Genomic DNA, 12,388 nt, shown 5'->3' with positions numbered 1-12,388 from the left:
CATAAAGCATCTCATAATTCTTCTTTGAACCAGCCTTTGTGGATATTGTACGATAATAGTCTTACAAGTCATCAATCAAACCATTTAATATTAGACTTTTACATATAAAATTATTTTCCTTTCATGTGTCCAAATTCTTGAGTTGTTCCTCGATTGGATCGGTTTTTGGAACTTATGGTTTTTCAGTGGTACATGTGGTGATGACTTTCTTCATAGTTAAGAAAAATAACGTCTTTTGTTTTCATTGCTTGAAGTGTGCTTCTTCGAACCAAAATGCACAATTGAGAACGGTGAATAAAAAAACGGCTTGAGTTGAACCTACCATTGCGTAACAAAAAGAAACGTCTTAAACTTATTGATACAAGAACTTGACAATGCGGTAAAACAACAAATAGACGTTTGAATTTTGGATGTCTAAAACAGAAATGTCTGCAACTTGGTCGCCTAGATGAAAATTTTCAAAACATAACACCTAGTTGATCGTTTGGTTAGTGGTCATCTAGTTGGAACGTCTAGAAAACTTGACATTAGAGAAAAAAAAAACCATGAATTTAAAAAAAAAGAAGTATTATTTGAAAAGTTATTACATTCCTACAAAAAAATCTCTCTTGATTACGAAAAACATATTCTCTTAAAGCATAAATCACATAACAAAAGAGTTCGTATAGTATGCATGAGTGCTTCAAATTGGGATTAATGTTCTTTTATAGTTTACGAAGCTCTCATTTTCTTGAACATTTCCAACACGGGATAACTACTCTTTTAATATTTGATCAAATTAAAAAAAATATCGTTACTTGATAGTGTATACAAATGAGACATAAAACCTACCATCAAAATGACATTTGAGCCATATTATGAAAACAAGAATCAACATTTTGGTTGTGCGTGACTTATTTGCACAATTATCTACATTCAATCAACTCAATACAACAATGCTTCTATTAGAGCTCTTTGTCCATACTTCACTGCTCCCAAACTGTTTCTCATTTTCACATAGATGCTCACGCTTGCGCTCCTGGACTAACAAAAACTAAAGTTTTCATAGTTGTGAAAATGCAGGTGAAATGACAGTTGAGGCATAATAATGTAACAAGAATGAAATATTAGTTTGTAATCATAAACAATCATGGGAAATAAAATTTTGTAGAGGACGAAAGATAAAGAAAGAAAGAAAGAAAGAAAGAAAAAGAAAAAACAAAGTGTAGATTGAATTATGTCCCCTTGTTGTCGGATTACTAGAAGGAAAAAGAAGAAAAGGGAAATGGAGAAATAAAAGTGGATTTCGTTTATCATATAAAAGAAAAAGTAAATCCAATTGGAAGCACCGACAAAGGGTAGCGTTGTGAGGGGGAATTAATTGTTTAGAAGTTAGAAAAAAAAAAAAAAGGCTTTACAAGGGCGAGTTGGAGAGATGCCTGGTAGTCGCAGCGCGTAGTTTAGAGAAAAGAAAGTAATGATTTTATAAAAAAGGGTTTGAAAATGGCGCTCCCAGTGGCAGCCCCGACGTAGACTTGACGGCATTAGCATAAGACAATTAAACCATGCACTCTCTCTCTCTCTCTCCTTTATTTTACTTTTTCGTAATATAAGCTTTCTTCTTCTTTCCCTTTTTACTTCTCAATTTTCTAACATCTTCATCATCCCAAGATCAAAACTGTTTCACTTTTTTTTTTTTTTTCATTTTTATTTACTTCAACCATAAATTTACTTTTCAATTATAGATTCATCTGATGGATCCAAATCAACCCACCTAAGCTTGCTCACCCAAACATAGGTTCCAGCCAACAGCCAATCAGTTGTTGATTTTTATACTGAAAAACCCACGACTGATTTAATAAGTTTTTCTTCTTCTTTTTGTAGAGAATTAAGTATAAGAGGAAGTCCACTATCATCAACCCAACCCTAAATCTATTGTCTAATTAAGTTTGTAATTTTCAATTAGCTACATCATTTCAAAATCTCAATTTATTTTAATAATTCAAGTATAATTGGGTAGATAATGATAGTTCTTTTCTTAATTACCCCATATGTGATTGATTTAAGTAGGTTAAGTTTCATGTGATTTAAAATTTTTCATTAATCTTGACTTTAGTTGAAAAAAATAAATAAAAGTAAAAATGTATTGACGTTGGAATTTCACACCATTTTCTTTCAATATTTGATGCCACTTTTCTCCAGAAACCAACACTGATGTACACCCTTAGATAAGACTATACTCCATGCCATATAGACTATCCATCAAAGTTCTATCAAACCAAAGACACCATTTATTACATATTATCAAATCACAATAATTAAATTCTTTTTAAAAAAATTATTACATCACTATTTTAGCCAAATTTTCATACATATAACAAAACATCAAAATATTTAGTGAAAAGCTCATGACACCGTTAAAATATTTTTATAAATTTTATATTTGTCATTGATATTTCGAATGTGTCACTTCTCTTTTTTTTTTTTTTTTTACAATTTATTGATCTTCTCTTCTAGATTTCTTCGATTCCTCTTTTAGATTTTCTTTCTCCTATTTTTATTTATCTTCTTTTTCTTTCTTCCCGCTTCTCTTCCAGAATATCAAGATTGTTTAAATATCACTTTGATATGATCTAAACAATTGCTTACATAACCATGCTAAACATATAATATTAGGATGTGTAACTTGGGGAGAATGAGATAAAATTTATACTTTTGTTTGGTTCTTTTCTCAATCCTAATAAATATAAGTTAAAAGATTAGATATGATTGAAAAAAAACCTTTTGCGTTATTTCATATAAGTTCCAATTTCATCAACAATATTTAACAATAGAAATAGAGATTTTGAGTAGTTGGATTTTGAAATTAATGATAATTGCCACGTTATTTATTGAACTATATTCTAAATTGTAATTTTGAATTATTTTCAATATTGATTTTTTTAGTTCATAGGATTCAAACTTAATTATCTTCACGTTAACATTGAGTTTATATATAATGTATTGGCAGTTGACATAACTTAAAATATTAATGTTATTAATAATGACATATGTTTGTTTTGATTGGTTTTAATATTGGATTGGTTATGGGTGCAAGAAATAAACACGATTTAATATTCATAGTAACTATATGAAATACATCAATACCATCAATTTCAAAGTTAGAATAATCTACATGTTACATGAATTCATCACCATATTATCAAACTTTATTTAAAAGATATTACAATCTATTTACATATCAACCATAAACACGTAATTAATTTTACTTATCTATAAATACTTAATTTTTCTCTACATATTCATACATCTGATACACTTTAATACACCATTGAGAGATACCAACTCTGATACACTTGTGATATATATTTGATATTCATCTAATAGACACTTGATATACACTATGTACACACCTTCATACACACTCGAAATACCAAATATTTGAATTTATTATAATTTCACCAAAATAACCCATAACTATAATAACTCACTTTTTATCTCAACGCCCTTTGAAAAAGTGTTTCACGCTTTTTTACCTTAAAGTTGATAAAGACCCACTCTTTTACAAAAAAAAAAAAATGCCACATTTCTTAATTTAGTATTTACTCCATTGCCGTTAAATTAAAAACTTTTGAAAAGATTAAAAAAAATTAGTTAAGATTTGACGTATATTTCAAAGATTTGGAACATTATAGAATCTAATCTAATGTCTATGAGATGAACTGAAAATCCCAAAATAATCGAAACAAACTGAAAATCCCAAAATAATCGAAACAAATTGAAATTTTTTAATATTTTAGAAAAATACAAGATCAGAAAGAATGTTTAAGTGATTTTTAAAAAAGGGTGCTAGTTTTATGAGACAAAACTGTTAAATGTTATTTCCAACCATTTTTCAGTTTATTAGAGTTGGATTATAATAGTTTGTGTTAGTAGTAGATTATTTTAGTTTGTGTTATAATAATATGTTTTTGGTGTTTATATTTTTGTTGTAAATATATTTTCAAATAATTGGTACATGAATTGTTCATCAAGTGCCTATTATAAGGGTATCAAGTGTATATTAAACGAGTGTTAAATTTATGAAAGTAGATACCAGTAGTGTATAGAGTGCGTCAAGTATATATGTATTAGTGATGTATTACATGTAAATTAAGTGTATTCCGTGAGTTGCTTTTGCAAAAGTAAATAAGTATGTGTTATTTGACGAGTTTTTTAAACTTGTTTCACCGTATATGAAAGAAAGAAAAAAACTCTAAAACATGTTCATAAATAAAATAATAATAGTTTATTTTAGACTATGGTAACTCCAAATAGTTTCTGTTTCAATTAGAATTTAAAATTTGAATTTTGATGATTAAAAATATGAAATAATTTTTTTAAAAATTTAATCTTTTATATTTTAAAATTGTCTACCAATTCTTAGACTTTCAAATTCATGTTAAATAAGTATAAAACAAACTCAAAACTTTTAAACAATTGATTGATGTATTGAATAAAATTTAAATAGATTGAAACTAAATGTGGAATTAAAAAGTTGAAGAACCAAATAAAATAAAAGGACGCAAAGTTTGTAAATGAAAAAAAAGGAATTGGAAGTGGAAGTCTCTAAGTTATTTAAAAAAAATATACAAATTAAAGAAATACAAAATTACAAACTAAAAACAAAATAAAAATATAATAATATTATCCGATTTGTCGTATCGTCATCTCATTTCTCACCATATTTCCATTCCACTCCCCTGCGCGTGGTTTCTTCACCATCCTTCACGCTCTCCCTGCAACTGCATATCCCCTTTCATTTTCTCTCTTGGGTTTTGCAGAAAAAAAGCTTTCAGGGGCGTCGCCTCGAGCTTCATTCTCTTGGTTATCGTGATCACAAGACCTCGTCCACCCCGGTTCAATCCCCCTCTTTCACTTCCCTTTCCCCGCTTTTGAGGACTGTTCTCTATCTGCTCCCTCTGTTCTGTTTCCATTTTTCTTCTTTGGTCACCCGCTGTTTCTGTTTCTCAATCTCTCCTTCTTTGTGGGTTTTGCGTGTTGGAACATGATGGGCTTTACTGATTCTGAACTCTGTCTGAACGAGTCAGGGGAATGACCGAGTGGTGGCTGTTTTGGCACTGTTACTTCGTCGTTTCCTAGCGCCCTGTTGAACTTTTACCTTTCGTTTTTATCAGAAACCCTTTCTGGGTTTTTTTGTTTTTTTGTTTGCAGGTCCCTTTTCTCCATTATTGTACTGGTTTCTATTTTTCTTTAGACTTTTTTTTTTTGGCTTTCGTGATATTCTTGCATTTGTTGGTTGTTTGGTATTCTTTCTGGGAACCTGTTTTATTGAGCATTGCAGCCTATTTTTAGACGGTCTTTCTGTTTTTTTCCACCACCTTTTTGGTTCTTTTGATGGGGGATGATTCTAATCTCTTGGTGGGTTATCGAGAAAATGGGGGAGAGTTTGAAGATTCAGAGTGTGTTTTTGGGATTTGTATGAACAATGGAGAAGAACCTTTTGGGAATAACTGGGGTAGGGGGTTTTTGGGGTTGAAGAGGGGTTTTTGGTAGACTGAAGAGCATCGAGTTGCAAGTTAAGGGTCTAACTCTGTTGGAGTGTTTTGGGGGGGTTTTTGTTAGAGATTGATGGAAAATACAAGTAGAACATCGTCTTGTTTAGCTATTTCAGAGAAGAAGACCCATAAGTCTGGTGGTTGTGTGGGCATTTTCTTCCAGCTCTTTGATTGGAACCGGAGATTGGCTAAGAAGAAGCTTTTCTCCAGGAAGTTGCTTCCTCCAGGTTGGGCAATGTTTTATTCTACTGTTTTTCCTTTCATTCATTCCTTAAAGTAAATGCTTGGCTAAAATTTTGCTCATCTGCAATATAATTCGAAGTTTAAATCTGGTTCTGTTATGTTTCATTAGGTCGTACACAACAAGTAACTAAGAAGTTCAAAGGAGGTGAAAAGATGCCGGCTTCAAAAAATCATTTGGTATTCACTTGTTTTCCTAGTTGTCTCTTTTTTCCGCTTAGTTTGATTTCTTCTTGGGCTTATATTCTTGTTCTTTTACTGACGTTGTGCCATTCTTTGAGAAATAGATTGCTGATGAAAATAGAGGCGGTTTCCCAAACGTGAAGAAGAATGGAAATCAATGTACAGACGTAGGGCACAGAAATGAAATGCGAGTTCCAGGACTGGTTGCAAGACTCATGGGACTTGAGGCCATGCCTGTTATAACTCGAGATAAGTCGAAGAAAACTGGTTTTTCTAATCCTTGTGATAACATGGAAAAAAAAATAGTAGAGGATATGAATTTTGAAAAAGCAAGTGTAAAAATTGAAGCAAGACCTCTAAAGCTTCAAAAAACGGGAACGGAGGAAGGAAAGATGATGAGACGAATAGGGGCTGAGGTACTACAGTATAAGAGTGTTATGTCACGATCAAGGAAGCCTCCTTCTCCTCCAAAACTTCCTTCAACAAAAAGTCCAAGGCTTCCCTCGGGGAGGAATGTGTCTAGAACATCCCGATTGATTGATGTTGCTAGCAAAATATTGGAGCCTAGTCTGCAGATTTCAAATAGAGCTAAATCTGCAATCACACTTCCAAAGTCTATGAATTATTCTCCCAATGATGTTCTATCGAGGGAAATCAGAGTTATACCAGGGGAAGGTTATGATTTGTCAAAGTCCATGGGACAGGCATCTTGTAAAAATTGCAACAATTTACTGAAAGTTGAGGTCCCCAATCACGATGTTGAAGAATATGTATCTGCAATTTCACCCGTCAATTCAACTTATGGCAATTCATCTTTAAAGGGTTCAGGATGGAGTAAAACAATAACCCCTGAATCATCCATCCAGCAAGAAAGAGAAGAAATCCTCCAAACAAACTGTGATCTTCCTAAAACTGTTGCTTCCAGAAAGAATGAATCTAAGGGCTCTATAATATCCCCTGTCAATTCCATTGCAGAAAGAATGCCTCTGAACAAACAGAATGAATCTAGGGGTTGTTTAATATCTCATGTTGATTCTATTGCAGAAAGAATGCATCTGAACAATGAATCTGTATGTCCAACTTCCAGACCGTCCAGCCAACAATTCAATCTTAGGACAAGTCAATCATCCATTGTCAAGCATTGCAGTCAATCTGAAGATCATATGACATCAGTCAGAGATAGGATGCCATCGAAATCAAAGGCAAGTATTACATCAAGCAGAAGAACCACATCGCCGGAAAATGCTGTGGGTCGGACCAAGAACTTTGTTGCCTTGAATCGAAGTCTCAATGGCTGCAGCAGAGGGAAGCTGCCTGCTAAAGTTGAAAATTCTAAGTTTGGCCTAGAAAGAAAGTCTTTTAATGGATTTGAAGATTTTTCATCACAATCAGGTACCTCACCAAGGAAAAGGAGGACTGCTCATGAGAGTGGAAAAAATGATAGAAAAACTTCTTTTGATTCACCTGCTTTAAAACAACGATCCCATCCGCGCGATAAATTGTCTAGAACAAGTTCAAGGGTTGAATGCAAACCTCTCCCCACAAAGCAGCCTTGGGCTGGTAATAGATTAGCTGGTTGTAGAGATGCTACTGATAGAGTTTGCAAAAGGGATAAAGACATTGTTTCTTTCATCTTTAATTCTCCCGTTAGACAAGAAACCACAGTTGCAGTAAAGATGAACGAGGAGAGCTTGTCAAATGAGAGAAATGTGTCTTCCCAAAACCCATCCTTGTTTGGAGGAGATGCTTTAGATATCCTGGAGCAAAAATTAAAGGAATTAACTTCTCAGGGAGATGATCGGTCATCATCGGGTTCTCCATTGAAGAAACCTGCTTCGGTAATCATTCAAGAACTGATAGCTGCCGTAGCAGCTGCTCGGAAAGTTGCTTCGGAGGGTTCCACAGTCAACATGGATGTAACTCACTATGTAAGAATCATTTCTGTTGATAGTTCTATTTACTTTTCCTCCTCTTTTTCCATTTTGCAACTCCATCATTTTTATACTGTGATTGTTTCCTATATATAATGCATTGCCTAATCGCATCAGTTGTGGAAAATTATTGTATGAAAAATTTATGATAAAAATCTCCCGACTTTTTTTTCTCAAAAAGAAAGAAAAGCAAATAGCTATTAGGACTGAATGCCCTTTATCAAATAATTTAGTGGCAGTCTACCTCAGTTGTTTAAAAGCTGTTTGGACTTTTCCAGTTTTTTAGTTTCCTCTAACAAATAGTTGAGTTCTGTTATGCTTTTGTATTCTTTGTTCTTAATAAAAGTTGTTTCTTAAAAAGGAAAAAAAAGAGGAACTAAGTGGCAATCTACTTCAGCCGTGCATAGTTCCTCTATGTTGTGCGTTACGGGTATCAAGGTTCTCTTAAATTTGCCAACCTGCACGTAACTTCACTTGTGTTGGGAAAAATCTCCCACTTTTGCTGTAGGAAATAAGCAGATAAATAATAGAGAAATTAAGAGAAAACAATAAAAAAACTGGAAACACAAGAATTTACGTGGAGAACTCCCCCAACTTAGAGAAAAACCACAGACAAGAAAGAAATTTACTATATGAAAAATTTGCTACAATCACAAAGAATAATTTTCTCTCCTGATCCCAATTACAAGAACACTTTCCAAGCTTTTGACCACTCACATCTTTTACCCACTCTTCAACTAGAGAATACAAAAGAAATTTAATTAGAGTTAGCATACTAAAACTTAAAGTGTTTTTAACTGAGACAATTAAAAAACAGAGACATAGACTCCTTTAATAGTCTATGACTCTATGACTTTTCTAAACCTTTTTAGTGTAGGACAAGCCCATGACTTTCCTAAACCTTTTCAATGTAGGACAATTTCAAGAATTTCTTAATAATTTTACCAAAAAATCCAACAGTTGGAGCTGGAGGTTTGAATCCTCGTAACCCCACTTGTGGACTGAGAAAATGGGTCCTCTTAGATTTGAAAAAGTTGGAATATCTAGTACTTGATGAAAGTTGGTTGTCAAATATTATATGTTTAATTCTCAGTTAACCTGGTGAATAATTAATAATTAATTGAATTGGGTTTTCTTATACCTGAAAATGACCTAAAGCAGATCCCTAATTAAATACCCGTTGCCAGTTATTTTCTCTAAAGCTGCATTTTCATTTCTGTCCGCACCAAATATGTTCTTGTAAATTTGATTCCATGGTTTGTTTGCTTGCCTAATTGACTATGCGAGCTTCCTTAGATAATATATCATCGATTTTTTTAAAGCATGAAGTGACCTTCCTGAAGGATACATGAATTATGCAATATTCTTCTGAATTACATGTTTTCAAGTTTATTTCAAGAATAGTTCTCTTGTCCTAGGAGTATTTGAAAGTCCAATTTAGTCTTTTCCTTCATGGACTGTAAACCATACATTTCTTCTGGTTTTTCATTAAATTCGATAAACGTAAACATGTATGTCAAGTTTTGGCTTAGTTCATATTTTTTGTTATTATTTTGTTAGTTTCTCTTATTTTCTAATCGAAACTTAAAGGTAGTTTACTTTTAATCGATATTGATTCCACTCCTGTCTTTCCAGGATGATTTGAAGGAAGAAAGGATCACAAACATATTAAAAGGACAAGATCAACTTAGCCCCGGTTCTGTTCTTGAAGCTTCGTTCTCGTCCAGCAGCATGGATGAGAGCTCAGGTTAGATGTTTAGTATACCTAACAATACGAAATACAAAAGAGTGAACTTATAATTTATCCAAAAGGCTCAATCTCCTCTATTCTTTCAAAATTCCTCCATGTGAGAATAATTAGGCTAAATGTCTTTTCTTATCGTCACAGGATGCAGAATGCCAGCTGAGTCTGTTGATTGCTCATTTGATCAACCACAGCTGTCTGAACCTGATACCGATCTTTTAGATTCCGCAACCTCCTTGAGCGAAGGGAATGTTGGGAATGAAAGATTGACCGAAGTCTTTACTGCTATTTCTAGCATACTGCAAAGCAACAACCTTACTGGCACAAAACTGACTGGGAGTAAGCTTGCTCGTGCAAAAGACGTTATGCTCAATACCGAAATTTTATTTGGCAGGGATGAAAATAACCTTCTCATTTTCCCACTTTTCATTGATGAACTGGAAACATTCACGTGTGAAATGTGGACAAACTCTAGCAGCATCCGCAGTTTGGAGGATGTCAAGGAGGTAAACCATCTAAGAGGATTTCTTTTCGACTGTCTGATAGAATGCTTAGACTTGAAACATAGCCAACTATACTATGGTGGATCAAATGCTTGGATAAGAACATCGCCAACACAAAATGCAAGAGCGTTTATTCGAGACGTCGAGAAGGAGATCAAGAAATGGGTATATTTTGTTGGGATGATGACGGATGAGATAGTAGAATGGGAAATGAGCCACTCCTTGGGGAAATGGAGTGATTTTAGCATTGAAGAATTGGAGAGTGGGGCTGAAATTGATGGGTACATACTTCAAATGTTAGTTGAGGAAATTGTAACAGAGCTGTGGGACTTCAGGAAGGGATGATTTTGACTGTCATGGTATTGTGGATTATATCTTTTGCGTGCAATTTTTTTTTGTACAAATGAAGGTTAAATGTAATTTGTAGATGTGAATTTGTGGCTCTCATTGCTAGTTGAAGCATAATTATGGAAGCTGGCTTTACTGCTCAAAACTCTCTGATCTGTGATCTAATTTTCAAGAGTATTTTACTTGCATTTGTAAGTTTAACATTTACCTCATTTTCCTAAACTTGGAGTTCATTCACCTTTATAATCTGCTTCTTTTATTCATTTACTTTTGTTATGGGTTAAACAATCCAACTGAGCATAATTCTGAGGATCAAATCCTTGTATTTAGCTCACTAGCAGATTTTAAGAGTTTCCATTTAGATGATTTATTATTGATTAAAGACTAATCTCTTATGAGGTATTGGATTAAGATAAAACATGGACTAATAGGAATTAAAATTAAATGCTCAAGGTTTTAGGATCAAAATAAAGAATCGCTAAAAGAAATCCTCCCAAACCCTACAATTTACTGTCAGCAACACTGCATGCAATGATTTTGATGATTAGATTTCAAATATACTAAAAAACTTATGAAATCAATACACATTAATACTTTAGAAACAAAAGAACAGTAATAATAATGAATAAGATTCTTTAAATATGGGTAACTAAATTCGTATTAAAAGGAAAAAGATAATGATTAGATTTGAAACTCTACTTAGAAGAAGCTTGTATAATCAATGAACACAAAGATGAACAAATAACAACATTTTTCTTTTACTTCTCACTTCATTATTCCACAAACTCAAATTATCCATTATATAATAAAAGAATCAAAAGTATCCTAGAAAAACAACACCAAAACCAACAAAAATTAAAAAACATTGTAACACATAAACAGAGCAATCTTCTTCCATCGAGAAAATACAATAATTTGTTTCTTATTTTCATTCAGATTTGTCTAACCCCCAATACAGTCTTCCCTCTCCTCCCTCCTTTCCTATTTTCACCATTAATGGCGTTCGCCGCCGCCGTAGAAAACCCCTTCAGCTCCTCAAATCCGGCGTAGCTTTTCCTCACCGCCGTCAATCCGCCGCCCCTTTTCTCCCCTGCACTCGCGGACTTACTCCCCCTCGAAGTCGTCGACAATCCCCCAATATTCTTCCCCCACGTCTTCCCCGGGGGCGTCATCTCCATCACTGGCGACAACATCCCCGGCGGCGGCTTTCTATTCTCCTTTCTTAGCACTGCAGAGAAATCCGGCACCGATTGCGCCACCGTAGCGGACCTTTTCCTTACAGTCTCCGAACCCAGAAATTTAACTTGCTTCTTGGGCGGCGGGGTGGACTTCTCCGGGTGTTCATCGTGGCGATACATGGCGTTTCTCAAGCGGAGCTTGGATTCTCTGAGCTCTGCGTAGGCTCTGTACCTTGGGCCTCTTTCCATGGAAAAAGGCTCAGGTGTGAGGTGGAGAGAGATGGGGTGGTCGGCGGCGGAGTTCTGGTGGAGGAGGAGGGATCTGGAGTCGATGGAGTGGAAGGGGAGATGGGGGAATTTGTGGGCCATTGTTGAAGGGTGAGGAAGGTTTGTGGTTTTGATTGAATGAGGTGAAGAAGAAGAAGAAGAGATAATGAGTGTGCTTTGTGTTTTTGTGAGGTTTGAAAAGAAAAAGGGAATTTGGTTTCGCAACGGTCTGAAATTTGGGTAAGGTGTAAAAGAGAGAGAAGGGAAAAGATTGTGTGCTTTCCATTTCACTTTTCTAACGTTCTTCTTACTTCACCACAACTGGGTCCCACTTTTGACATTAATTGGTAAATCTTCTTAATTCATTTCTTTCTTTCTTTTTTATGCTCTCATTCTTTTTCATTCCCCACATTTTACCTAACAAGTTTTTTCGAAAATAGTAAAACAAATAAAATGC

General features: G+C 34.2%; 2 protein-coding genes across 2 annotated transcripts; one reads left to right on the top strand and one right to left on the bottom strand.

Annotated features, from left to right (window-relative positions):
• Positions 1 to 4,704: 4,704 nt before the first annotated feature.
• LOC101210450 lies at positions 4,705 to 10,727 on the top strand. The gene is made up of 5 exons (XM_011653051.2): positions 4,705 to 5,764; positions 5,890 to 5,957; positions 6,065 to 7,888; positions 9,527 to 9,638; positions 9,780 to 10,727. Exons 1-5 carry the CDS (start codon positions 5,611 to 5,613, stop codon positions 10,481 to 10,483), a joined length of 2,862 nt encoding a protein of 953 aa, XP_011651353.1. The 5' UTR covers positions 4,705 to 5,610; the 3' UTR covers positions 10,484 to 10,727.
• A 493-nt stretch (positions 10,728 to 11,220) lies between these two features.
• On the bottom strand, positions 11,221 to 12,180 carry LOC101205045. Its single transcript, XM_011653050.2, has one exon. It carries the CDS (start codon positions 12,031 to 12,033, stop codon positions 11,419 to 11,421), a length of 615 nt encoding a protein of 204 aa, XP_011651352.1. The 5' UTR covers positions 12,034 to 12,180; the 3' UTR covers positions 11,221 to 11,418.
• Between the last annotated feature and the right edge of the window lie 208 nt (positions 12,181 to 12,388).

This window comes from Cucumis sativus, chromosome 3, assembly GCF_000004075.3.
Source record: "Cucumis sativus cultivar 9930 chromosome 3, Cucumber_9930_V3, whole genome shotgun sequence".
Taxonomy (NCBI): Eukaryota; Viridiplantae; Streptophyta; class Magnoliopsida; order Cucurbitales; family Cucurbitaceae; genus Cucumis; species Cucumis sativus.
The sequence above is the reverse complement of the archived record's forward strand: the minus strand, read 5'-3'. Positions and strand labels throughout refer to the sequence as shown.

Bases quoted from the DNA above. Each gene is read 5' to 3' on its own strand.
- LOC101210450 (XM_011653051.2), top strand. From the start codon at position 5,611: ATGGAAAATACAAGTAGAACATCGTCTTGTTTAGCTATTTCAGAGAAG. The intron at 5,765-5,889 runs GTTGGGCAATGT...ATGTTTCATTAG, and splicing joins CAGGAAGTTGCTTCCTCCAG to GTCGTACACAACAAGTAACT. The intron at 9,639-9,779 runs GTTAGATGTTTA...TTATCGTCACAG, and splicing joins CAGCATGGATGAGAGCTCAG to GATGCAGAATGCCAGCTGAG.
- LOC101205045 (XM_011653050.2), bottom strand. From the start codon at position 12,033: ATGGCCCACAAATTCCCCCATCTCCCCTTCCACTCCATCGACTCCAGA.